This window comes from Phocoena phocoena, chromosome 9, assembly GCF_963924675.1.
Source record: "Phocoena phocoena chromosome 9, mPhoPho1.1, whole genome shotgun sequence".
In the NCBI taxonomy this organism is placed as follows: Eukaryota; Metazoa; Chordata; class Mammalia; order Artiodactyla; family Phocoenidae; genus Phocoena; species Phocoena phocoena.
In genome coordinates, this window is record NC_089227.1 from 16331806 (window position 1) to 16356149 (window position 24344).

Below are 24344 nucleotides of genomic sequence, written 5' to 3' on the forward strand. Positions count from 1 at the left end.
AAAACAGTCTTTAGAATATAATCTAAAGATTGTTTTATGCTCTTTGACTTTTAGCAAAAATAAACAATGCCTTTCCTACCAATTTTTTAAAGTAAAAAATTGCTTAGGAGTGAAATAGCAGGCAGAGTGGGGAGACAAATATCAAATAGTGCCTTTTAGTGTACTGGCTGATTTTTTCTTTTGCAGATCATTACCCAGTTCAGGAAAGCCTGATGTTCCCTGTTCTCTCTACATGAAGGAGCTTCAAGGTTTTATCGCCAGAGTTATGAGTGACTACTTTAAACACTTTGAATGCTTGGATTTTGTCTTTGACAACACTGAAGCTATTGCCCAAAGAGCCATTGAACTCTTCATCCGAAATGCCAGTCTCATAAGACCTCTTGGTGAAGGTGGGAAAATGCGTCTTGCTGCTGATTTTGCGCAGGTAAATTGATGCATAGCTACAAAGGGGAAAATGTTTCAGCCTCAGTATTATCCATTAAATAAAAGACCATCTATGGTCTTCAGTTTTTTAACTGAAGAAAGTTTTTAATGTGAAAAAAGGAAAGAATTTAAAGATACTTTCATACCAGCTTTTTTTTACTTTGTCTTTAACAAAAGGATCATCAGTCATCTTTGATATTTCAAGGTTAAGCTAAGTCGTTTGTCCCACAGTAGAGCAGCATTTCCCATTTTTACATAACATGGGGCTTTCTCACTATTTTATTATCCCACCAGGTCAGTACTGATAAGAATAATTGATTAACCTTGTTGGAAAATAATATAGACAATGAAATTTATCCTTCAAACAGTAGAAAAAGGCTGTCTGTTGTCACGTAAAGAGAAAGATCTCTGACACATGCATGGTTCTCCAGGGCGGTGTTCTAATTCATTTAGAAGCACAGAGGACCAGGTGAATTATTTGATCCCCCTCTGTTAAATAAGAGTACCTTTCCTGTGCGTGGCCACCTTGAAGTCATTCCACACTATCTGATGTGAATGAGGTAGAGTCACATTAAAATAGCAGAACCATAATCAGCTCTTATAGAAAGGTTTTTTTCTTTGTCCTTTAGACAGACTTTTTAAAAAGCCTTATAAATATAGTATCAGAGGCAGAGAAAAAACACCTCATACATCCACTTTCATTAAAAAAAGATTCAGAAACAATTCATATTTACATAGCACGTCAAAGGTGAACTTACTTTTTAAGCCTTCGAAAGCTATTAGCTTTACTAGTCTAAATAGTTATTCGAATGGATTATTCCTAGCGGTGTGCCAGATCCTTCCTGTTTATAAAGATAGACAAATTGTAATGTCCCTCTTTATTCCTGTGTGTACTGGGAGCAAGTCTTGGTTCATTATTCCTACTCCGAGGAAAGGATGTGGCAGGCTGCTTGTACCAGGCGGTGGTTGTAGACGCGCACTCATACCTGACAGTTACAATAAGGAACAGGTACACATCATAATGTTTCAAGAGCCAGGCTCTTTGCATATTAACTGGTCTCGAATTAGTCATTTTCATCCCCAAATGATATGCCTGACACCACTAGGTCAGAGTAAAGACCCTTCCTTTGTGAAATATGCCCTTACCTCAGCATGAAAATTGAAAGTAAATGCTACCATTCGTGTGGCTCCTTTTACCCTTCCCGTTTTTATCAACTTAATTCTCAGGCACCTGTACGTTCTGTTGTTACAGGTAAATTCTGTATATTGTCGTACTTGTCCCTTTCTGGGATTACAGGCTGCTTACCAAAGTGAAAACACAGTGATGTACCAAGACCTGCTCTTGTTAAAAACACTGTGAGCTGAACTCAAATGGGTGTCTGTTCTTCTTTCCCCCTTTCCTCCTTCATTTTGTTTTTCTTTTCCTATCCTCTTCTTTCCCTGGGCTCTCCCTCCCCCACCCGTTTATTTGCATTCTGCTCCAGCTGGTTCTTGAGTCACTTTCCTGGAGGCAGCACTTCAAGTCCAATTAGAGTGGCAGCCAAGCAGGAGATGGCCAAAATGAGAGTTCTGTGGGAAGAAGGCTTTTTGTTTTTGTTTTTATTTTAATGCTATGTGACCTTGTGAGTTTTGAAAGCTGGAGAGCATTGTCCTGTGACCCTTGCTACCACAGCTGGCACCTGTTCAAAATGCGTAGCATCCGGGGCAGGGTTGAGCTCCCACCTTCCTTAAAACTGCGCATTCAGAATTTTATTTGGCATTCCTTCTTTCTGAAGACATGTTGCCTATAAACCAAACCTTTCCCCAGGTCCCTTCCGTTAAGGTAAATGAAACTCATCAATCATTATTACTAACTTATACTCCAGGGCAGCCTCCGTTTTCCATTTCTTACTCGATGTTAAGAAATATACTTTCCCGGCCGGCAGTGACACTGGTTGCTGCAGCCTCCGTGGGGCTGATTCCTTGGTTCACTTCGGGATAGTGTCCCTGTTTCAGAACCTCGTGCCACTCACTCTGTGGCTGCTTCCCTGGCCCTGTGGGTCGTGGGTGCAGGAAAGACAGGTGCCAGCACTTCTGAAGTCAGTCATGGTTGTGACCAGTAGCTTTGGCCAGTATTATCCAGCTGTTATATCTTCCCCCCATATTTTAAAAACATTAAAGTGAATTGAGGGCTTTTGTTTCATTTGATGTGGTTTCTTCCCACAACTGCAGTTATGTGGCATTGTACCTCGGGTTTCGTACTTGGTTGCATTTTTCTGGGGTGAATCAAAACCCTGAGATGGCATTGCCCTGACTTTTATGTTCACGACGGGCATCACCTGGGACTAGAAAGCCTTTTGGCTGCCTCATTACTGAAAGTTCTACCGATTTGTATTCAAAATTAAACAAAGCCATTGAGGCCATTGGAATCAAGACCACACAAATCCTCTGTGGGTTTGAAAAGAGTTCTTGTGATAAAAGTGCCTGCTTTTCTGGCATAAATAACAGAAAGAGAAAGAGCTCAGAAGACTCCAGTAGGGTAGGTTTGGGAATACTGATTATTTGGCATAAAGTCCAGTTGCAAAGACAGATAATGATATGTTTTAAAGATTTCTGTAGGAATCCTAACTTCTCCCCACTGGCGGCGTTGCACAGGTGAAAGAGTATGTATTTGCAGGGAGCCATCTGGGGGGGCTCACGATGAGGGAGGTGCCCAACACACACCCCCTAGGAATCAGGTCACGGGCATGAGGCGCTTTCCTCCTGGTAATTAATTCCCTACTGTGACCACATGGTCTCCGTGTTTACACTAATCACACAGCACTTGTAAAGTACTAAGCTGGTCCAAGGCCACTGGGGTTCTGCTGATTCACAGTCTCTCTGGGGACTTGTCCACACTGCCCTCTGAACCACACATTCCCCTCTGCCCCTCAACTGTGTTTCTTTCCTGAGGGAAAGGACGGCTTTTGACATTGCCATTAAATCATTTACTCAGTGGCACTCTGAGCAGTTTCTCTTTATTTCTGGTGCCCTTTAAATACTATACATTTATATCTATGTTGCTTTTTGCCTGGAAATATAAATTTAGGGAAGAACCCCAGATAATCAAGATTCTAATTCCTATTGCCTTTTCTCCTGAACCGTATCAGGGCAGGAATGCCCTGGGAGTATCCATAGATGCCCTGTGGTTAACCACATGTCTGCGGTGGGCACGGAGCAGCTATGTAATTAGTTCACCATGCCTGCAGCTGACTGTTCGTTCCCTCCAAACAGGGGAGCTGGAGAGAGGCGGTTGCAGATGCCATTTTTGTATCCACAGCTAATTGCAGAGTCACCTCCTCTAAAAGGAACATTCCTGCCCTTCAGAAACATGGCCTTTATTGTTTAATGGAACTCTGGCAGAAGATGGTTTTTAGTACCCTAGAGGTCCTTGATGGATGAAAAATTTATTTTGAACATTTAACGTTTTGAAATTGTCCTATGGCATAGAAATCTGCAGTCATCATAGGTGACCCAGCCATTCGAGGTCATATTCTCTCATACTGTAATTTTTTCCTAGCCACTTATTTGTTTTAACATTCAATCTTGCTCAAGTGCTAAGGCAAAGGTTGTTTGGTTTAATCTTTGAAAATGATGAAGCCCACTAGGGTAACTGGAAAATAATTGACAAAAACATTTCATGAAAAATACTTCACATAATTTCAGTGTGTAAGAAACCATTATATGCACACAGACACACACACAGTCATAGGTACATGATACCACATTTGTACTTCGCGCTGACTATAAAATAAATGCCACATTCTGTAGGAAACCAGAAACTCCCACTGAGTGAATAAACAGGTCCCAAGGAACAGCCCATCACTCAGTGTCTCCGAGAACACTGGGTCAAGGCCGCTCTCTTTTGCATTGTTGGCAAGAGTCTGACTTTTCTTCCTCAGATTTCTCTTTTTATTTACTTATTCTTTTGTATTTTAGAGAGTTTGCTAATCATGTGAGGTTGGTTTCCCTCTAGAACCTACAGGGTATATACTGTGTCTTCTGTATGCTAGGAGAGAAATTCACCAGTCACGACTCACCCTTGAGACATCTGAAGAAAGAAAGCTGCCCTGCAATTCTCCCTGACACTCAGTTCATACATTTGATTTCACACTTGTCATTTCTCTTAATAGTAATCAGTATGTGTGTATGTGTGTCTATGTACACACACACATACCTCTCTTAAAATTTAGATGAATAAAAATTACATTGTTTAAATAAATATTTATTCCCTTCTTTGATAAATTTGAGAGAGCTCCTCAGAGGCGAGACCATCTAATTCATCTTCTTATCCCTGTGTCTAGCTTGGTGCCTGGAGTCAAAAATGTTTCTCAAATGAGTGAGTGATTAGGTCTCCATGGTCTTCCAATATCAAGGAGATTTGAACAGTTTTTCAGAAAGATGGCCAGCAAGACAGAAACCCCATTTTTCTTTCATATGTTTTTCCTGAAGAAAGATGTTGATTTACCAGGGAGCAGCCTTTTCTCAGTCATTTTCTAAATTATTCTTTACCAGGGTCCTGTTTATAGCGAGTATAGAGAGATGGTTTATCATCTGAGTACCACATATGCAAAAATTTTGCATATGCGCTTGGTGGATAAAGAACAGGTAGCCTAAAACTCAATTAATGACAAAATTTCCAGTCAAAGGAGGAAAATAAAGAGAAGTGAAAGTAGTAGTTGCTAAGTTCTTCAGTCAGGAAACAAACTAATTTACTAACGTTTAAAAGGGGGACGTTTTTAAAATACTGAGAGTAAGTGCTGACATTTAACAAGCACTTACTATATGCTGTGCTCATGGTGCTTTGTGAAATTATCTGTTTTACTTGCATAATTTTACGATAGGCATTACCTTCATTTGACAGATGAGGAAGTTGGAACGTAAAGAGGTTAAGTCCAGGGCCACACGACTAGTCGTTATAGAGCAGAAATTCTGACACAAGTGCGCTGCCTCCAGAGTCAGTGCTATTAACCCCCTGAGCCAGCCTGGTGAAAACGGACATCATTTATGTTAATGTACAAAGGCTCGTGATGTCTGCTTAAAGTATAGCCACAGAGGCAGGCTTGAAAACCTTCCTTTTTCTGATTTTTCAGTGGAGAAAAACAATCTAAACTTTCTCCTCTTACATAACAAAAAATGCTTTTCTCTTCTTGAAGGAATTATGCCTCTTTAGTAAATAAATGCAGAAGTTATCTAAGCTCTTGCCTTTTAATAAATTTGACTTTCAAAACCTGCCTCACAGGGAAGATAAAATTTAAGTTTACTGCAAGCTACAACCTTCTGTGATCCAAGTGTGTCCCCAGTTCACTTCAAGATTCTGAGGTAAAAAGCTGGGGATATCTTTTAATATTTCAGATGGAGTTGGCTGTGGGTCCGTTCTGCAGAAGAGTATCTGATTTAGGAAAGTCCTATCGAATGCTGAGGTCATTCAGGTGAGACATAATTCTGTTATCGCTGTTAATATAGCCATATCCTGTTAGCAGATAAATCCTCCCCTGTTCATGTCCATCTGTATGAAATTGCTATTATTCAACCATTTTGTGATGTACAACAGTGGCATTTGAAAGTTATTCTTCAAACCAGAAATTTATATAGTGTTATATGCGATGACTAGTGTATGTATGTATGTCTGTGTATGTGTTAGTTTTGAGTTGCAGTTCATAAGATTGAGCTGGTAAATTTTTTATTATGTTCTTTCTAGGGGGATTTATTTATTTTTTACTCTCCATTCTTACAGAAATATATTGAGTAGTAATACAAGGCAGTTCATAATTTATAGATGTCTTTTTCTGAAAGTATTACTGGTTCATTTATCATTTCCAATCCAGTTTACTTCTAAAAAGGTCATAAGTTGTATTCCCTAACAAAACTATTAGAGTATTAGAAGAACTGAGTTTAGCGGTGAAATGCAGGGAATGACTGTAAATGTAGTAGATAATTTAGGCTAAAGATGGCTAATGCAATTGAGCACAAAATTTGGGATTGAGCTTACTTGAAACCAGTTCAAAAAGAAAAACAATGAGTTAATTCAAACGCATAATCTAAGATTATACCAATTGAACAGGAAAATCGTTTTCAGTGCTGAATGCTTAGATAGACCTTTTACCAACTCAGATTTTAAAGACTTGAATAGCTTAATGACTAGGTCTTAAGTATCAGATTTTAGAAGATAAAAAGATGTTGTTCATATGGCTGTTTATTCAGTAAGCCAAACTTTTTCACATCGTGGCACACATAGAAAATATATACATACAAAACGATGACCAACCTTGGGGGCCAAGGGGATCAACATAATACTTCTGACCATTTTCTGACCACAGCATACCAGATGGGAAACCTTGATATCAGCTCTCCATAATATCCAAAAGCATAATGGTTTTTGAATCTTTCTTTATAAAGATAGGTAAGAGAGTCCAGGCATGTGGCTTTCTATAAACTCACTCAGTACTAGAAACTAGAGTAATCAATAAGCAGTATGTTCTTTAAAAGATTACTTCACTCTCTTATGTCATCCAAGCTTTTGGTAGAAAATTCAAGTGTAATGAACCCAAGGTTGTTGATTGAAAGGGAAGGCTTATCCTTTACTTTGCCTGTGAGTAATTGGCAGTGATTTTTTTAAATGGCAACACAAGAGCCTGAAATATTTTTCTCAGATGCCCATCTGAGTTGGAGTTCAAAAAAACTTAAAGTGGGATCACAAGTGTTTTCAGATACCTTCTTTGGATTAGCTCAAACCTTTTATAAAGTATTTAAATATTTTGGAAGCCTTAGGGTTTGGCACTACCAAATACGGACAAGTCGAAAGATTAAGAGATACTGAGTACCCAATCCTCCAGTCATCTGTATGTACCATAAAAATAACCTTAATAAAACTTTGAGTATGATGGTGACACGGCAATCCCGGTTGGATGATCAAATGCTGCCCTGAGAAACAGAATCTTAGCATGTTGAGGGATATCAACCAATTAGGTATTTTAAAAGGCATGGGAAAAGCTGTGATTAGGGGTTTGCTATTTTAAGATTAGACTATTATTTTTGATAGTGCTGGCTCCCATGTTTAGTTGTTTATTCCACATGTATGTATTAAAATAGTGCTTATCTTATTTGCTGAGGCAAGACGGCCTTTATCCAAGTGCTTTTAAAGTTGTGTCACAGTATGGAGGTACACATTCTAAGGTTTCACATAAGAACAGTTCTATTTTAATTCATTTAAGGTTTTCTGTCAACCCTCCCAGTTTTCACATGAAAGAAGGACTCTTTGAAGGAGCGTTTAAAGTTTGAATGGTAGTGACACCTTCTAGTATCTATTTATGGAATAAAAAATTAATGATTGGTTAGTGGATAATTTTTTAAAATCCTATGGGGTTTTTTTTTGTTTGTTTTTTTTCGCGTTAACGCGGGCCTTTCACTGTTGTGGCCTCTCCCGTTGCGGAGCACAGGCTCCAGACGCGCAGGCTCAGCGGCCATGGCTCATGGACCCAGCCGCTCCGCGGCATGTGGGATCTTCCCGGACCGGGGCACGAACCCGTGTCCTCTGCATTGGCAGGCGGACTCTCAACCACTGCGCCACCAGGGAGGCCCAAAATCCTATGTTTTTTATAGCTAGCTTCTCTTATGGGGCAATGGTCAATCTAGATGTGTTTCTGAAGTTTGACCCTGACTCACATTAAGAGAGATTTTATGTTACCATCTGGCATATACTTGCATGCAAGTACACTCAAACCCAGGCACACACACACGCACACACACGTGTGCCATGAAACAGTAGTTACTCTCACTTCATGTGATATTCTGTGACATTTCTTTTTCATTTGGTTGGTTATTTTAACCCATTTAATTGGTTTCATGACCCGCTAATGTTTTGCATCCCATGGTTTCTCACCTTTTTCACAGGGCCCTCTATTGTTGAACTTCAGCTGCTCTAGTGATAGGGGCTGAGTTTTGTCCTTTTCTCCATCTATAAAGATTTATGCCCTTTTCTCCTGGGATTCTGGTAGCCCTGAGCTTCCTCCAGCACACCCCTCAGCTCCTAAGGCCTTGGCACATATGTAATAAGAGTAATTGTACTTTGCCTATGAAGACTTCTCCGTATCTTGAATTCAGTGAAAAATTCTAACAGAGATTTATATCTATCAGTATATTCCTAAAGATATATTGAATGTACAGAAATCTCTCAGATTGATTCTAGAGCTTTCTCAGTTGTTTGAGAGGTCTTGGACACCATACGATAAAGATTTTAAGATTAAGTGGATCAGGAAATAAAGTGAAAGCGTAGTATATTCTGGGGTTCAAATCTAGCCCTAGTCTGAAAAGAAGGTTTCAGGTCCCATCTTTGGAGAAAAGGGATGTCAGTGCCCCTGCCTCTGCCTGTATACATGTCCAGGAAAGGCCCCGGCTCCGCCAGCTTCTCTGCAGTTGTCATGATTGACTTAGGACAGCTTCCCCATGTGGAGGTCCTACAGAGTCCCTTCCTAGAGGGGAGTGAGTCAATACAGAATCGTCTTTATTCTAGTAACCCAGTTCTAGGCACTTTATTTGCTACCTGCAAAAACTTGTTAAGACATCTGTCTCTTCTCTAAAATTAGTCCTGAGCACTTGCGGTGGCAGGACCCATTCTTGTGAACCCTGCCGTCTGTGCTGTGTGCTGTGACAAGGAAAAGGCGTCGTCCAGTGGTCGTGTACGTAATTGACCTGGGCTCTTGTTCATGGGTCTCCTCCCTAAAGGTTCCGAGTCACATCAGCACCAGCCCAGTGGCAGTCAGTAGGAGACTGGCTAAATAAAGCATGCCACATTCATAGGATCAAATATATGCAGCCGTTAACATGTTGTTAGTTAATATCTAAGAATATGAAAAATACTTCCTAATGCATCACAAAATGAAAAAGGCTACTAAACAGTATATATGGTATAGATCCCTATATTTTTAAAATAATAGCATGTGTGTTTGGAGAGGAAAAATCAAGGCTAAACATCAAAATGTTACCTTGGGTGAGTAGCATTGTTACTAGTGATTTTTCCTTTAGAGGTTTCCTTTATTATTCAAACTTTTTGCTTTGGTTGTTTTATATTTGTAGTTAGAAAAGTCAACAGATAATTTAACAATCCCTCTTGCAGTGTTTCATCCATTTAAAAATAACAAGGGAGCCTAAAAATAATATAAAATATACTAAAACGTTATACGGTAAGGGTCAGGGGGCGAGAAAAACAGGCAGCCAAACTACCAAAAGCCCAGCAGGTTTAGAGGCAGGTGCTGCAGGAGGGGGCAGCAGGCCCAGTGCAAGGGAGGGTGACGGTGCCAGGCAGGGCGTCTCCAGCCCAGACCCCGGTGCAGCCTCCCCTCCCCCCTCCCCAGACACCCTGGCTTTGGCAGGCGCACCCTCCCCTCATCAGGCAGCCATCTGCCACAGGGCACTTCTCTTGGACGTAATGTCAGTGGACTCTTTAATTAGGCTGGCAAGCCTCTTCCAGGCATTTACCTTTTACTGTCTACATGAGAATTTCCCAGGCAGCGGGAATCTTTTACCCCGGAGCGAATGCTGCCTCAGAAAGCTGCCGACATTAGGGACTTGCCCCTGGGTGGTTTGTGTTTGTACACAAGACACACGAGGCGCTGTCCCTGTCCCTGTCCACCCCTCCGCAGCATGACGGTGTCCCCCAAGAGGTGTCCGTGAGGGAGGTTACCTTTGCTCTACCTGGCCAGGGGCCTGTCAGTGCAGCTCGTTGTGAGACAAAGGACAGAAAGAGCCACAGGTCTCTCACCTCCCGGGACACAGACCCTGCCTTCAGGCAGGCCTGCTCCCAGGGAACAGCCTGCTCTGCTGGAAGCTTCCTTGGGTTTAGTGGAAGAGCATTGAGAGCTGCCAGGAGATAAGGGGTGTTCTGATGGATCTCCTAGCATGAGGGGCCCGGAGAAGGAAGAGCATTAATAACTCTAGAGTGTGGTGTTCACGTCAACAGTTTTCAGTTGGAGGAGTGGTGAGGGTTCCCGTGTCTGCAGTTACCTCCGTGATCACCTGCCACTTGAGGTTCCACGCAGGTGCCTGCCTGCGGGTCTGCAGACCTGACGGTGGCCGTCTCTGCAGCCTCCGTGACGAGCACTTCCGACCCCAGATGTGTTCTGTTCCTTCTTTCCACTCAGTCCATCCTCTGCAATCACGATTTCCCCAAGGTTTCTGGATTCTTAATTCCAAGTTTCTGATGTCAGCGTTGAAGACAGAAGGCAGCCACATCTGGGGCTTGCTTCGCTTTGCTGTCTGCCAATACTTCGGCAGTGCTAGGAGCAGCCGGGTAAATGTGGAGGACTGGATAGTTCATTTATTGTCGTTTTTATTCTAACAGTCATTATTTGATTATTATATGCTAAGCCTGTGCTGAGCGTTGTCCTGGTACTTTCTCCTTCCACCCTCACCACAATAGATGAGAGTTAGGGACAACTCCCAGGCAGCAGTCAAGGCTGAGGGGTGTAAGCTTTTGGGGCTGCACATGTGAGAACTGTGTGTGAGCCGCAGGGCTGCATTTCAGACCCAGGACTGCCTGTGCTCACAACCACCGAGCCCCGCGTCTTATCCCAGAAGTCTGTGCTTGTTTGCACTCCAGAGTGTCCTAGAGCAATATGTGCACGCTTATATGATTCATCCAGGAGAAGTCAGAGAGTGTTAAAGAGAGTCTAAACTCCCCACTTTGGCGGTGACCTCCTGCTCTGAAATGCCGCATCTCCCATCTTCTGCTGCAGACAGCCTTCCGGGAGATGCTGCAGGAAGCTTGAACCAAATGTGGGCTTTTATTCTCAGAGGACGCCTGCTTGAAACCCCTGCGTCCTTTCTGTCCTGGTCCCCTGGGACTGACAGCCTTAGACTCCAAGACAGGAACCTGGGGGTCCTCTCACGTCTCTGCTCTGAGCCCTGACTCACCCCCCAGTCATCAGCCTCCTGCTCCGTTCTCTCCTGGGACACACACAGTCCCTCGTGCCACCGTATCTGGGCCTCTTCCCATCTCTCCGAAGCCCTCACTATGTCCAGTGCAGGGAGGAGTCCCATGTCCTCCCCTCCTGCCCCACCCATTTCTCTGCTGATTCCGTGTCTCAGTGCACATTCTCAGTGGTCTGGGCTGCCCTCACCAAAAGGGGCTTTGCGGTGCGGGTGGCGGCAGGCAGCCCAGGAACCCCGGATGCTGGCTGTGGACGCGGGACAGCAGGACTCGAGTCTTGTTCCGCTCTGTAATTGGCCTTAACAGAAGACTGACAGCTACACAGCTCTGGATCACTTAAATGTGGAGATCTACTAGAAGTACAGTTTTTTTCTAATGGGATCTAATACTTGATTAATTAAGACTACCAGCTGGGGACTTCCCTGGTGGCGCGGTGGTTAAGAATCTGCCTGCTAATGCAAGGGACACGGGTTCGAGCCCTGGTCCGGGAAGATCCCACATGCCACGGAGCAACTAAGCCCATGCGCCACAACTACTGAGGCTGCGCTTAGAGCCCGCGAGCCACAGCTACTGAAGCCTGCGCACCTAGAGCCCGTGCTCTGCAACAAGAGAAGCCCCCGCGATGAGAAGCCTGCAAACTGCAATGAAGAGTAGCCCCTGCTCGCTGCAACTAGAGAAAGCCCGGGCATAGCAACAAAGACCCATCGCAGCCAAAAGTAAATAAATTAATTAAATAAATTAAAAAAGAAATACCAGCTGCCTGTAAAGTTTAACCTTGAAAAACACTGCTACTTAGAGTAATTTTCTCTAAGAGTGATTTTGTGGCATTTGGGGTATCTGTGTTTTATAACATCTTAATTAATTTCCTTTTGTTCCTTTTATCACCTCAGATGGTGATGTATTTTTTGAACTTGCCGGTATTTCAGATTCCACCTGGAATCAGGGAGAAGGGAGGTTCTCATTCTGTGTTCTTTCAGCTTCTTAAAACAAGCACCGGAAACAAAATGTCTGCATTCAGTGTTTACAGGTAATTATGTCAGTGATGCATAATAGGAAATCAAATCCAGTTGTGCTTTCCGTGGCTTTTTTGGCAGTCCTGTTAGTGGCTAGAGCGGAAGATTTGGTCTTGGCAGAAAAATTACAGCTGTGACTCAGAGCTCCAAAGGGACAAGTGATTGACCAGAAGATGCTGTTTCAAAGTGAGCTGGTTTCTATCAGGCCTGCCCTGTGCAGGTGTTGCAGTCAGCAGCCTCGTGTGTGGCTCGGCTGGGCTGCCGGCCGTGGCACGTTACCGATCGTTCCTCCCTCACCGTCTCCCTCCCTCTCCCTTTCTCATCCTTCTTCCCTTCCTGCCCTTGGATTGTTTGCCGTTTGCATCAAGAATATAGAAGGAAAACAAAGAAAAACACAAATATTCAAACCATAAAACTAATTTAATTGTGGTAGATAAGATTCAAATTTGACTTTAAACTTCCTGAAGCCAAAGATAAAAGAGGAACAGAATCAGCTATGTAATTCTCACTTTCGGGAGGAAGGTAGTATATCAATTCTTAGGAAAATGTTCATTGTTTCTTAGTACTTAATTCTAAAGCATTTGTACGTGGGACTTCCTATAGGGAGCACTGAGAGAGAGTGGGGACCAAAATTCTTGGTCATCTTTTTGTCATAGAGGCAGAAAGGATTCCATGTGGCTGCCCTTCAGTAAGTGGAGGACTGTCATACAGGACTGGCCTCTCCCCCCCGGGTCTCCTCATGTCATGAGCTAGGGTTCAGGATGAATCCTACCATGTCACATGCTGTAGGGAAAGATTGGGCTTTACTGGGGCAGGGGAGGACTCTCACCAGACCAGGGGCAGCCGGGAGAGAAGTGAAGGCACAAGCTCCCCTGTCTGCCCACATCCTCAGGGTGGCTTCTCAGGAACGCCAGCAGGATGAGCCGCCTCCCCACTGGCTCTTTGCCCTGTTACAGCTCAAACATGCGCTTGGCCCCAGGCTGGCTTTGAGTCTGGGAATGTCAGCTGCTCAGCACCCGGTGACCTTGGGCTGTGAGATGTTTCAGCTTCCTCTGCTGGGACAAGGGTTCTCCAGGCTACGGGAAGTGGAGCTGGGGCACAGTTTCCTCCCCTCCCACCCAGAGTCAGCTTCCAGAGGCCTCTGAGACCGTAGTGCTCATCGCTGCCCTCCACCCCCCCGAAGAACTTCAGGTCTTGCCGGGTGAAAATAATTCCAAGAGAGACTGTGATGATATGGTTCAATTATGTGGGTGACTGGAGGTCCTTGACCCATGGAGAGAATTTGGGGATACCTAAAGAGATAATAATTGCATGGCCTTCAGACGGTGTCCTGGAAACATTACTTTGCTCAGGTTACCATATGGGAGTTGTTAACAGTTTGAAGTTGTACTTTCTCCAGGGGTCTTTGTTTCTCTCTGAGAATAAGTCTGTCTGTGCTAAAAACGTGATGAGTAGTTGCTACAGTTGATATCCTAAAAGAGGCTGCCTGGCAAAATGAAGAGCCAGGCTGCAAAGGTTTGAGTCTGTGTTCTGCCCTTTCCTAGCTTTTACTTGATTTCTCTTCCTCTCAGTTTACCTGTCTGTAAAATGGGGATGTAACAGTGCCTACCTCATAGGGTCGTTTGGAGGAATAAATGAGTTCACGTGTCTAAAGCTTTAAATAAGTGTTCTGTGTGGTAGCCATTGCTGCTGCTGTTAAAACTAGAAGCTTTGCCTAGATGGAGACAGGGTCTCTGCCACACAGAGAGGGACTTAAACAGGGATGCCTCCAGGAAAACCAGAATTCCCTCAGCAACGTTTTCGTACCCGAGTAGGTGCTGGACTCATTGCCTAAGGCTCTGCAGCGTGGAGCTCTGTGAGATGACTGCCCTTGGAAGTGTTCAAGGCAAGTGTACCACCCACAGCTGTGGGAAGACCCTAGCCCTGCTCCCACAGAGGACCTGGTTCAGAGCTTTGTGGAAGTCTGGAGACACGCAACACAGATGAACTGAAAAGTTTCCATAGTAGTTAAAGACAATAAATTATAGAATAATGTTGTTTTACAAAACAGTTGAAATTAGAAAAATCCCTACCAGGGATAAATATATCCAATATATTTCCAATATATTCTGGAGAACCAACTATCTTTTGAGAGCACTGCTGACTCTTGAGTGTATCATCAGTGTGGTGAAGAAGCTTGTGTCTCTGGTTCGTCCAGGCCTTCAGCTGTAGATTGGAGTAACTTACGTGGGGTGAAGAAAGAGCCCAGGTACAGAGCTATTTTACATACTTCAGAATCGCTGCTGAGTCAGGAGATGTTGCTGCCATCTTTCCTCTTGAGATTCAGCCTCTACAGCTTGGCCTTCAATTAACTCTTATCCATCAGAGCCCAAAGCCAAGGAAGAGTCAGTAAAAGTTTCAAATTATTTTTGCCAGCCTTTGACAAGGGGGTAGGTGGTTGGGTAATGGGATAGATTTTCCTGCAGGCTCCTGTAAAATGCAGGGGTACCCCGGACATATTACGGGTTTGGTTCCAGACCACTGCCGTAAAGCAACTGTCACAGTAAAGCCAGCCACACAAATTGTTTGGTTTCCCAGTGCATGTAAAAGTTACGTTTATACTATAGTTTATTAAGTATGTAGTAGCATTATGTCTAAAACAATTGTACGTATCTTAACTAAAAATACTTTATTGCTAAAAATGCTAACCATCATCTAACAACACAGGGTTGCCACAAACCTTCAGTTTGGTAAAAAACACCAAATCTGTGAAGTACAGTAAAATGAGGGAGGCCCTTCGTGGATGGTGACGCCCAGACACACAGTGTGTCAGAAGGGAGGGATGGTCAGTGAAGTAATAATTTTGTATATACAAGGACGTAATTGCCCTTTGAAAAGTTGTATAGAAAACTGAATTTTGAATTTATTGAAATTTTGAATTTATCCACATTAGATTATAGCCCAAGGAAGGATTTTATATAAAATAAAAACTGAAAATTTTGACCGAACCTATTAGTTATAACTACTTGACAGCTTCAGCCAAGTGCTGTGATTTTAGCCTGTTCATCAGATGAGCTCCAAGAGGGGATTTTGCGGAGTCACCTTGAAGTAAAGTCAGACCCAAAGGCAGTGAGCTGGGGGTCAAGGAAGGAGCTGAAGGGCAGGTCCACCTGCCAGAGTGTGGGGTGGGTGTGTGTGTCTCCCGGCTAAACAGGGGGTTAAGACATGGTTAGGAATTAGCCAGTGCAGGAAGACTGCTGTTATTCGTTCTTCTACTGCGTATTATGCTATTACGCTACTGTGCGGTTATATTCTGTTAGTATGCTATTGTGATTCTTCTGCCAAGTCACCTCTTTCTGTATCGAATAGCACTAAATAACTTCTGCGTTTCCCTCTTTTAGACCACTGCTCTTCCAGACAAGTGAACACGTGGCCAGCAGCCCTGCACTGGGGGACATTATTCCCTTCAGCATCATTATTCAGTTTTTGTTCACAAGAGCACCCCCTGAGCTGAGATCCCCCTTCCAGGTAAGGAAGTGAAGAATGTGCCGCTGCTGCCCCCCTCCCCCCAGCTGAAGGTGCCGGACCTTCTCCTGCCTTACGTAATCACGGATTCCTGTCTTGAGCAAATGCCTAAGGAAGGAAGAAAGATTCCCACTGCCCAGCCCCTACTTTCTCAGCAGTGTAAAAATTGCCTGCTGCATCTAGAATTAGCCCTTTAAATAATAGTGACACAAGTAATTTATGTTCATAAAGCTTTTTTTTTGTTTTTGCGGTACGCAGGCCTCTCACTGTTGTGGCCTCTCCCGTTGCGGAGCACAGGCTCCGGACGCGCAGGCTCAGCGGCCATGGCTCACTGGCCCAGCCGCTCCGCGGCATGTGGGATCTTCCCGGACCTGGGCACAAACCTGCGTTCCCTGCATCGGCAGGCGGACTCCCAACCACTGCGCCACCAGGGAAGCCCCATAAAGCTTTTTTGACGGAGGCTCCATTTACTTTTCTGACCTACCTTCAGTTGGCAAACCCAAAAGGCTCCTTGGGAGTCAGGAAGGTGCCCCAGGGGCTGTGCCGCCTGCCATTGGGCAGGTGTCTGGCGTCATTTGACCCCGGGAATACCTGCGATCCTCTCTGGACCTGCACGTGCTGTCGCAGGATGGGATTCACCCTCTCTCCTCTGATTGTGTTTCCACCCTGCAGAGGGCCGAGTGGTCCCACGCACGCTTCTCCCAGTGGCTGGATGACCATCCCTCTGAAAAGGACAGGCTCCTCCTTGTCAGGTAGAGCTGTGTGCTGCAGGGGCACCGCCCAGGGCATGGGGGATGTAGGGGAGGAGGAAGGAGAGGGCCCGGCGGGTGTGTGTACGTTATGCTCCCCCGGGGCAGGCGCCTCACCTGCTGGAGTGCTGCCGGGGCGCGTTGCTGGGGGGCATGTCAGGTTTTGCTTTCCGTGCCCTCCACATCCCCTCTTGTGCTGTCCCGTGCCTGATGCAGCCCTAAGAACCATGCGCTTCTGTTTTGAAAACCAACCTCAACTATGAAGCGACTCCTTGCCTTGGCTCCATTTTCTGCTTCATTTCCACGTGGGGCAGTTACTGAAGTCGTGGAACGCAGATGGGAGTAAACGTGATACTGTTTTTAGTAGAAAACAAGGACACCCAGCAGCCTAGTGCCTCTCAGGTGTGTTTATGCACGTGTGCGCACACATGCAGACACACCCACCACCCCCCGTACACCCCCGCCATGCCCAGGGTGGGATGCTTGCACTGTCCCATACGACTTACTAAGCATCTCTCTTCCATCAGCACTCTCCTTTGAAATTTCCCTCACCAAAATCTCCAGAGACCTCTTAGCCACCAAATGCAGATGTTTCTGTTCTCACTTTACCACTCTGCAGCTTTAGCTAGAAGTGACCACCACTTCCTTCTTGAAACTGCTCATCAGCTGACCGATTCCACTTATTTTTATTGATACTCACCATGTGCCAGGCCCTGAGGACACAAAGCAAACCAAGACAGGCCCTGCCTTCTTGGATCTTCCGTGGCACCTCCGTCATCTGTTTCTCTTCTCATCTCTGTGGCCATATTTTCCCTCAGTCTCGTTTGCTGAACTGTCTTCTTCTGTCCACTCCTTAAAGGCCATCATTTCCCACAGTGTGTTCCTGGCTCTTTTCCCTTCATGTTCGATCTGTACTTTGGTTCCCAGGTGAGCTCACCCAGACCCATGACTCTCGTGACCTCTTCTGTCCTGTGGCTCCGGGTCTGTGGTTCATCTTGGTTGCCCAGGGCCTCAGGCCAGCAAACTTGCTGTCACATGTCATCACTCAAAGCCCCACAGAAATCTCAACCCCAAGACGCTGAGAGTAAATCGTCTTTCCTTTCAGACCTGCTCATTCTCGTAGACTCATGTCTTTTTTTTTTTTTGTAAACTTTTTATTTTATACTGGAGTATAGCCAGTTAACAATGTTGTGATAGTTTCAGGGACTCAGCCATACATACACATGTATCCATTCTCCCCCAAAACTCCTCTCCCATCCAGGCTGCCACATAACATTGAGCAGAGTTCCCTGTGCTGTATAGTAGGTCCTTGCTGGTTATCTGTTTTGAATATAGCAGTGTGTACATGTCGATCCCAAACTCCCTAAATATCCCCCCATCCTTCCCCTGCCAGCCCCGTAACCATAAGTTCATTCTCTAAGTCTGTGAGTCTGCTTCTGTTTTGTAAATAAGTTCATTTGTATCGGTTTTTTTTTAGATTCCGCATATAAGGGATGTCATACGATATTTCTCTTTCTCTGTCTGATTTACTTCACTCAGTATGACAATCTCTGGGTCCATCCATGTTGTTGTAAATTGCATTTCATTCTTTTTAATGGCTGAGTAATATTCCATTGTATATATGTACCACATCTTATTTATCCATTCCTCTGTCGATGTAGACTCCCTGTTTTGGTTGGGGTGTCACTGTCACCTATATCCAGCCAAGCTATAAAACCTTTAAGCCATCATTCAACTCCTCTGTCACCCTCATTCTCCAAAGCCAGGCAGTTGTACCTCTTAAATCACTTTGGAAGCCATTCTCGACTCTTCCAAGGGACCCTAATGCTCTTAGCCTGGGGACCAGGGCACCAAACCAGCCTTTGCTTGAGTCTAAGAGCAGGGGATGAGTTGGGTTCTCCAGAGCCAGCCTGGGGCTCGTGTGCTGAAGTGGTTCTCGGCTGTGTTTGCACCCAAGAGTCACTTAGGGAGCTTTGAAAAATCCACATGTCAAGGCCACACCCTGACTGCCTCGGAATCTCCCTGGGAGCCAGCATCGGGATTTCTTAAAGTGGCCCGCGGCTCCGCAGCACAGCTGGGGCTTCACAGCACAGTCGCCAAGTGTGAGCCCACCCCACTCCACTCCCCCTGCCGCCGAGGAAGGAAGCTGTGGGGGTCATGGAGGAAGCCTCAGCCCGCCAGATCCGGGAGTGGCGCCGAGTCCTCAAGTGTGGCGACCGGCGCCCAGGCGGAGCACCCGGCCCTGCCAGTGGATAAAGAGGAGGGTGGCCCGCGCCCCTGCTCTTCTTCCGTGCTGGCCGCTTGTCCTCTCGGCTCTGAGTATCTGAGCGAGGAGTGGGGTGGGACGTGTGGTGAAGCTGTCACCGGTCAGTGCGGCGTCTGGTTAAACGGCCCTCAGAAGAGGCCCCAGGTGTGGACGGGGGACTCCGCCGGGGCTGGTGTGGGGCTTTGCGGTGCCCTCCCCGAGTCCCGTTGACTCGCCAGCTGCAGCCCACTGGCTAGTACAGGAGTGCGCAGGGCTCAGTTGATGGAACAGGGCGCACCTTTGTCCTCTAACGAGTTGGACTGAGCTCATCTACAACAGTTGTCCTGCTGTGGGCACATCACAAATCTGCTTCCTTTTGCTTCTTTTTAAAAATGTCTCCCGAGTGATTTCATCGGCAGTGCTGTTGCTGAGCCTATATTTAGCAACCGAAAACCATGCTCAGAAATGCTGTCAAGCTTTTTGAATCAGGCCTGCGCATCACGCCACGCATGGCTGATACCAGAGCCTTCGGTCCTGAGCAGGGGATGAAGCCCTCCTTGGGGGCTCCAAACCCTGTGCTCCTGCTCCGGCCCAGGCTGCTAACAAAGCAGGAAGCTCTGTCCTAGAGAACGTCCTTTCTTACCTGTTATTGCAAAACTGATTTCATCCCTGCATACTGAAGCACCACTGGATGAATTTCTTGCCCCTGTAGATAAACCTAGGGTGAGTATTGCCCTTTAAATGTCAGTAAATTTGTTTTAGCTTTGGGGGCAAACCTTGTTGTAGACTCATCTCCTCCCGGCGCAGTGTGTTAAGTCGTCAGAAGTAGGGCAGATCGAGGGTATAGCAGCTAGTGCTGCAGAACAAACGGCAAGTAATGACCTCTCTTCTGCCTTCCTTTCTGCTTCTTTTTGACACCAGACATTTCTCTAGAGCTTGAATGGATCCTAGTCAAGTTAATTTTAAAAGTGGAGTCATCAGTGACTCCTGGGGCCAGTGGGGAAGATGGTACTTCCAGGCCCCTGCCAGGCAGGCGTGTGCGCCCTTGGGGGCGGGGCGGCAGCCTGGGGAACTCCTGGGGGTCTGCAGGTATTGACTACGTTCTCGGCAAAGATTGAAGTTGTGATGGAAAGATTTCTCAAGTTCTGCACAAGAGGTAGGATTGGCAGCATACATACCGACTCTTGATATTGGCAGTAGGACAGCAACTCTTCTGACTGTGGCCTCTTCTCCTTTGTTTTTCCTGAGTCTCAGTAGGGGAACACCTTTATGGTGTCACAACTATATACAGACTTTATTTGCTTATTGGTACTTTTCACCTGTACAATCGTCAGACAGTTCTCAGTGCCCCGTGCGTGCATCCTTGGACCCCTTGCCCTCCTCCGGGCGTCCAGGGCCCACGGGCTGGGAACCATTCCCTCAGCTGCTCCACTTCTGCAGAACCACGGGATCCCTGTTGTTGGAGGTGGGGGTTTGGTCTCCACATAGGAACATCTCTCAGGTGTTCCTATGGTGTGAGATCCCTTCCAGTTCTGGGAACTGGGTGCCTGAGGTGAGACCCAGGAGAGGATGGAGTCAGGGGAAGGCCTGCGAAGGCACATGGTAGTTTTTTAAGTCATTTAGGTATCTCTGTACTAAGCACACTGGTAGGTCCTGCCTGACAAAAATCAATTTTGTGTGTTCCGTAAAATCCTCCACTTGGTTAGTTTATATCACATTGGGCAGTGTTGCCATGTTACCACAAACCCTCCCCTCTGCTAATTGTTTGCACAATTCCTATACTAATTTCTTTTTTCAATAAGGGTAACTTTAATAATCTTCCTATTTTGGATACAAACCAGAGTTGAGACTCTTACATAATGCTTGGCCCGACTTCCAAGAAAGCTGATGTTTTGCTCAAGCAAATGAAGTAATAATTGCTTGAAAATCTTGCTCTGATTTTACGTGGGAGGGCAGCTTTAATCTTTTTTCTCTCCATAGTTCTGATGGTGTTTTTGATGAAAACCAAAAACACTAACCAAACTCATTTCTGAACTTTCTTCCACATATTGTCTAGTTTTATGTAATATCTTATCCTTCTGAAAGCAGATGAAACTGCTAAGTGGATTTTTGTCCATTGATTAGATAAAAATGACTAACCCATTCATTGCAGAATTACAGTTTCTGTGAATTTCAGTGCATTAATTTCTTAGACTGATACATACACACCATTGTCTCAAAGACAGTTGGAGCCCTTGGGGGTTTCTCTACCTTGTGTGAATCTGGAGGGACTACATGTTGGGAGTGGGGCGTTTGCCCAGGATGCCATAGCAACTCAAATAGCATTACTAAAAGAAACAAGTTTTTTCACAGAGAAACAGCTTCATCTAAGGCTCAGCCCTGACATGAATAAGGCATCTCACAGGACATTGTTCTTTAAGGGCATTAAATTCCATTTTGCCTGCCTGTACTTTTGAGGATCCCTGCACTCATGCTTCTCTTTTATTTCCTTTCTTCATTGCTTTTGTCTTTTTCATTACAGTTCTCTGTCTTCCTGTATCTAATTCACTTTTTTAATTCGTTCACCCTGCATTTGGCAAGCACTTAGGTCCTGGGGCTACATAAATGCAGAAAACAGCCCCAAGCCTCAGAGTTGTTACATATTAAGAGGGAAACGAACCAACACACAGATCCTTTCACGGCAATGTGGTCATGCATGGTAGAAGCGTAAACAACTTGCTCCTTACATGGAGAATCTGAGGCCATCAGAAGCGCGGTGGGGAAAACCGTACTTGAGTGCTTCATAGGTTCATAGATGTACTTGGAAGAGAGCCAGGTTCTTCACAGTACGATCCTTTAACTCTCAAAACTAAATCATGTAGGTATTCTTCCCACTTTGCAGATGAGCAAATAGGCTCAAAATGTAGCCCAGATCACACAGCTAGTTCAGTGCGGGGAGCGGGGGGGTGTGGTGCGCAGAGCCTGATGTACCAGTGGTGCTTCTTAACTAAGAGCCTGCCAGGCCCCCGCAGAGCTGGTTTCTAGTTTACTTTAGCATGAGTAGTAAAGTATTACTTCACTTGAAGCCAGCCTTCAGGAATCCGTCCCCGAATGCTGGGGTCTGGCTAAGCCATGCTATTGGTGCAGAAGTCCCAGACCTTTCCACTTTATGTGACTCCACGGTGGATTCAGCTTTGTGCTGCCTCGAGTTAGGAAAGGCTTTATCAAAAGCAAGGCATTTGGGCTGGTCCTGTGTAAAAGCTCTATGAGGAAGAAAGTGTGGGGGGGGGGGGCGTTCCAAAGATAAGGATGGTTAATGAAGAAGCTGTGTCTTGCTAATAATGAGACAAGCCAGTGTGGTCGAAGGGAAACAAGCCCTTTTTGGAGCCCGACCTTGTTAGGCAGAGGCATCTTTCTTTCAGAGTGGTATTTGCACGAGCACCCAGGTCTCTCAGGGTTGGGCTGAGAGTCACCAGTGAGCTGGATGGAGCTGCTCTGCCTGTGTCGGTAACGCGAACAACGGAAACTAATGATTTGAGGGTCTTTTTAGGGCACAGCAAACGGTTTGGAACCCAGCAGTCGCACAGCGTTGGGGGAGGTTGTTGATGAAGCTGGTGTTCGGTGGGGTTGTGAGTGGAGACACTGCCCCGATGGCAAGAGGGCATGGCAGGTCACGGACCTCAGGGGGCCGTCTCTGGCTGTAGTGTGGCAGGTCCTCTAGTGCAGGGCTGATGGCACCAGGGTGACCACCACCTACGAGGCTACAGCAGCAAATAGGGCACAAGATGGCAGGGTTGAGACTGAAGCTAAAGGGGAGAGGAGGGACCGGATGTGGTAACGTGGGGTAAGTTAAAAGTGGTGGTCAGGTGTAGGACTAAAAGAATTTTAGATACAGACCTTGGGGAGATGATGGTGTCCTTTGCTCAAATAGGGGAAGGGGCAGAGTTTTTTTATTCTAGGTTTGTTTTTTCCTTTTTCTTTGCTATTTTTTAGACCAGGTTTAGGTTCACAGCAGATTTGAGAAGGCACAGATTTTTCCCTGTCCCCTGCCCCCACTGCACAGCCGCCTCCATTATCAACACCCCCTCCTCCACAGTGGCCCCATTTGTTACAGCTGGGAAACCCACATGGACATCATGGTCACCCAGCGTCCGTAGCTTACACTGGGGCTCACTCCCAGTGTTATACGTTCCATGGGTTCGGACAGCCCTAGGTTTCTGACAGGTGAGTTTGAGGGAGACCTGGAAGGAATCAGATAAAGATGTCCAGAACACAGAGATCGGGAGGGAGGTCAGGGCTGGAAATGAGAGATTGGAGATTCAGTTGTGTATGAAACCATGACAGTGGCTAGTGGGGTTGCAGGGCGCTGTGGTGTGAGCAGAGCTGGACACGCGCCTGGCAAGTATATCCCCTGCAGTGAAATGAAAATAACGGCCAAGCCTGACAGAGGATGCATATTTTCAGTGTTTGGGAGCAAATAAAAGTGAAAAATTACACATTAGATGGGACTTGAGACAGTATGTGAGCCGAGTTATGGTATTAACTTACATCTTTATGGAAATTCTCTACTCTCAAGAGTGTGAAACTTCATGGCTATGACAAAAAATTGTTCTACTTGGAACTTAAATAGACCGATAATGAAAAATATGCATAAACGAACACACACAGGGCTGGACTTGACCTGTGGGCCCCGGATCTAATTCATGAGAACATCATTATCATACTCTTGGCTAAATTCAGACTGCCTGCCTTCTCGTCGCCTAATAGGCCAACGGTTGGAGCCTAAGAACAATTTATCCGACTTGTGGTAGCAGGAATACAAAGCCCTGCCAGTGTCGGTGTGTGCTGAGCGAGGGCCCCGCCTCCGGCAGTGCCGTGCACAGTGCAGGGCGCCCCCTCGTGAGCTCGGCGCGTCGAGACAGGCTGCGCTTGGCTCCGCAGAAGTCTCTTCAGTAGGAAAGAAATCTTAGCCGCCAGAGAGCCTCCGATTGGGTGATGAGACCACTAAGTGCAACGCGGGCTGAAAACCGTGCACAGCTCTGCACCTTAACCACAGGAACGCGACCACCAAGTGTTTGAGGGCTGGTCGACTGGGCAAAGCAGTTCCAGAAATGGGCTGCTTTTAGGTGTTGGCATCCTCCGAGCTCCTTTATTTCATTTGTATAATCTGATCCTTGTTTTCTTTTGGTTTTCAGGGGTGCCCTGGAAGCTTATGTTCAATCAGTTAAAAGCAGAGAAGGCAAAGAATTTGCACCAGTTTATCCCATAATGGTTCAACTGCTTCAGAAAGCTATGTCTGCTCTTCAGTAATAATGTGAAGTATTTCTTAGTGTCCATTTTGTGCTAACCCATCCAAGGTGGGCAATTAAACTAACATACTCTAAAGGACAGCTGCCTATTTTAAGAACGTAATTGAATTTTTTGTATTTCCTGTTGATCTTTGCTGTTTACCTCTGAAGCCCTTCTACCTTACGTAGCATAAAATG

At 45.6% G+C, this 24344-nt stretch overlaps 1 protein-coding gene across 8 annotated transcripts in view; it reads left to right on the forward strand.

Annotated features, from left to right (window-relative positions):
- Window positions 1–24168, forward strand: part of COG5 (component of oligomeric golgi complex 5) — a 282724-nt gene extending 258556 nt beyond the window's left edge. For 6 of the 8 annotated variants that reach the window (XM_065883739.1, XM_065883732.1, XM_065883734.1 and 3 more), the window contains 5 exons: window positions 187–424; window positions 5797–5873; window positions 15762–15888; window positions 16558–16637; window positions 24054–24168. In XM_065883739.1, coding sequence (XP_065739811.1) covers window positions 187–424; window positions 5797–5873; window positions 15762–15888; window positions 16558–16637; window positions 24054–24168 — 637 coding nt within the window. The remainder of the gene's footprint in view (window positions 1–186; window positions 425–5796; window positions 5874–15761; window positions 15889–16557; window positions 16638–24053) is intronic. The other 2 variants (XM_065883735.1, XM_065883736.1) reach the window with 2 other exon arrangements.
- Window positions 24169–24344: the final 176 nt, after the last annotated feature.